Raw genomic sequence first — 1,703 nt, forward strand, 5'->3', positions numbered from 1 at the left:
ATAGAGGAATTCAGAGTGCAATTATTTTCTGAAATAAAAAAGAAATTCTCTGAACTTATAGCATCTGAAGTAAAGAATTAAGTAAGAAACATAGGGAGCAAACCCAATCTGAAAAACACTCTTCAAAAGAATTAATAACTGCTTTTAAAGAAGACATTGCTAAGAAATAGAAGAGATTAGAAAAATGATGGATTCCTTGAATGAGCAATACAGGAAAGAAATAGAAAATATGAAGCAGAGTCAAAGAGATATAGAGGAACTTAAAATCTCAATCACAAGTTTGCAAAACCATTTGAGTGAAAGTGAAGACAGAATTTCAGATCTTGAAGATGCTGGTGCAGCTAGTGAAAAGATAAGAAAAGATGTCTTAAAAACAACTAGGATGCAGGAAGAAATAATTCATCAACTGCAAGATGATGCAAAGATGAACAATGTCAGACTAATAGGTATCAATGAGAAAGAAGGAGTCAATATAAAGGACATTAAAAATATGGGCAGAAGTAATAGCAGAAAACTTCCCAAATATGAGGAAACAATCTGACATTCAGGTAACTGAAGCATACAGAATGCCAAGTAACCTCAACCCAGTGAAAAACACACTGAGACATATAATAGTCAAGATCCCAGAAATCCAGCACAAGAATAATATACTGAAAACTGCTAGAGAAAAGAATCAGATCACATTCAAAAGAAAGCCCATCAGAATTATGGCTGACTTTATTCACAAACCATGCAGGCAAGAAGAGTATGGAGCAGAGTACTTCAAGTCCTCTATGAAAACAAATTCTATCCCAGACTACTATACCCTGCAAAACTCTCTGTCAGGTTTGATGGAGAAGTGAAATACTTTCATGACAAAGAGCAACTAAAGAATTCCATGATGACAAAGACAGCCCTACCCAGATTACTGAAACATGTTCTAGAGAGGGACCAAAATGAACAGAACTCCAAGAAGGATATCAGAAGCAACCAACTAAATAGGGCAAACAATAAAGCACAGGAGAAAAAAGAGTAACAACAAGAGGTGAACAGATTACTGCAGGTCCAGCAGAGCTCAGCAGTCAAGATGTGTGACTTCACTGAGGACCAGACAGCAGAGTTCAAGGAGGCGTTCCAGTTGTTTGACAGAACAGGTGATGGCAAGATCCTGTACAGTCAGTGTGGGGACATGATGAGGGCCCTGGGCCAGAACCCCACCAACACTGAGGTGCTCAAGGTTCTGGGGACCCCCAAGAGTGATGGGATGAATGTGAAGGTTTTGGACTTTGAGCACTTTCTGCCCATGCTGCAGACTGTGGCCAAGAACAAGGACCAGGGAACCTATGAGGACTACGTTGTAGGCCTTCGAGTGTTTGATAAAGAAGGGAATGGTACTGTCATGGGTGCTGAAATCCGGCATGTCCTAGTCACACTGGGTGAGAAGATGACAGAGGAAGAAGTGGAGATGCTGGTGGCAGGGCATGAGGAAGTACTTGTCCGGATGGTGCTGAATGGCTGAGGACATTCCAACTCCCCAGAACCTGTGCCTTGCCTGTTGAGAGATTTGTATGTGGTCCCAGAGGCTTCTAGGTTCCCTTGCCACAGCACCTTTTCCACCTGGTCCCTTGGATGATGTGTGCCATCAGCAGTCACCAAATAAACTTGCTCTCTTTGCAAAACAAAGCAAAACAAAACAAAACAAAAAACCCCCAAAAAACAAGAGG

At 41.2% G+C, this 1,703-nt stretch overlaps 1 protein-coding gene across 1 annotated transcript; it reads left to right on the forward strand.

The window, feature by feature from the left end:
* The first annotated feature begins 1,057 nt into the window (after positions 1 to 1,057).
* On the forward strand, positions 1,058 to 1,498 carry LOC101586556 (myosin light polypeptide 6-like). Its single transcript, XM_012516400.1, has one exon. It carries the CDS (start codon positions 1,067 to 1,069, stop codon positions 1,496 to 1,498), a length of 432 nt encoding a protein of 143 aa, XP_012371854.1. The 5' UTR covers positions 1,058 to 1,066.
* The last annotated feature ends 205 nt before the right edge of the window (positions 1,499 to 1,703 follow it).

The sequence above is a fragment of the Octodon degus genome, unplaced genomic scaffold (genome assembly GCF_000260255.1).
Source record: "Octodon degus isolate 3935 unplaced genomic scaffold, OctDeg1.0 scaffold00104, whole genome shotgun sequence".
Lineage (NCBI taxonomy): Eukaryota > Metazoa > Chordata > Mammalia > Rodentia > Octodontidae > Octodon > Octodon degus.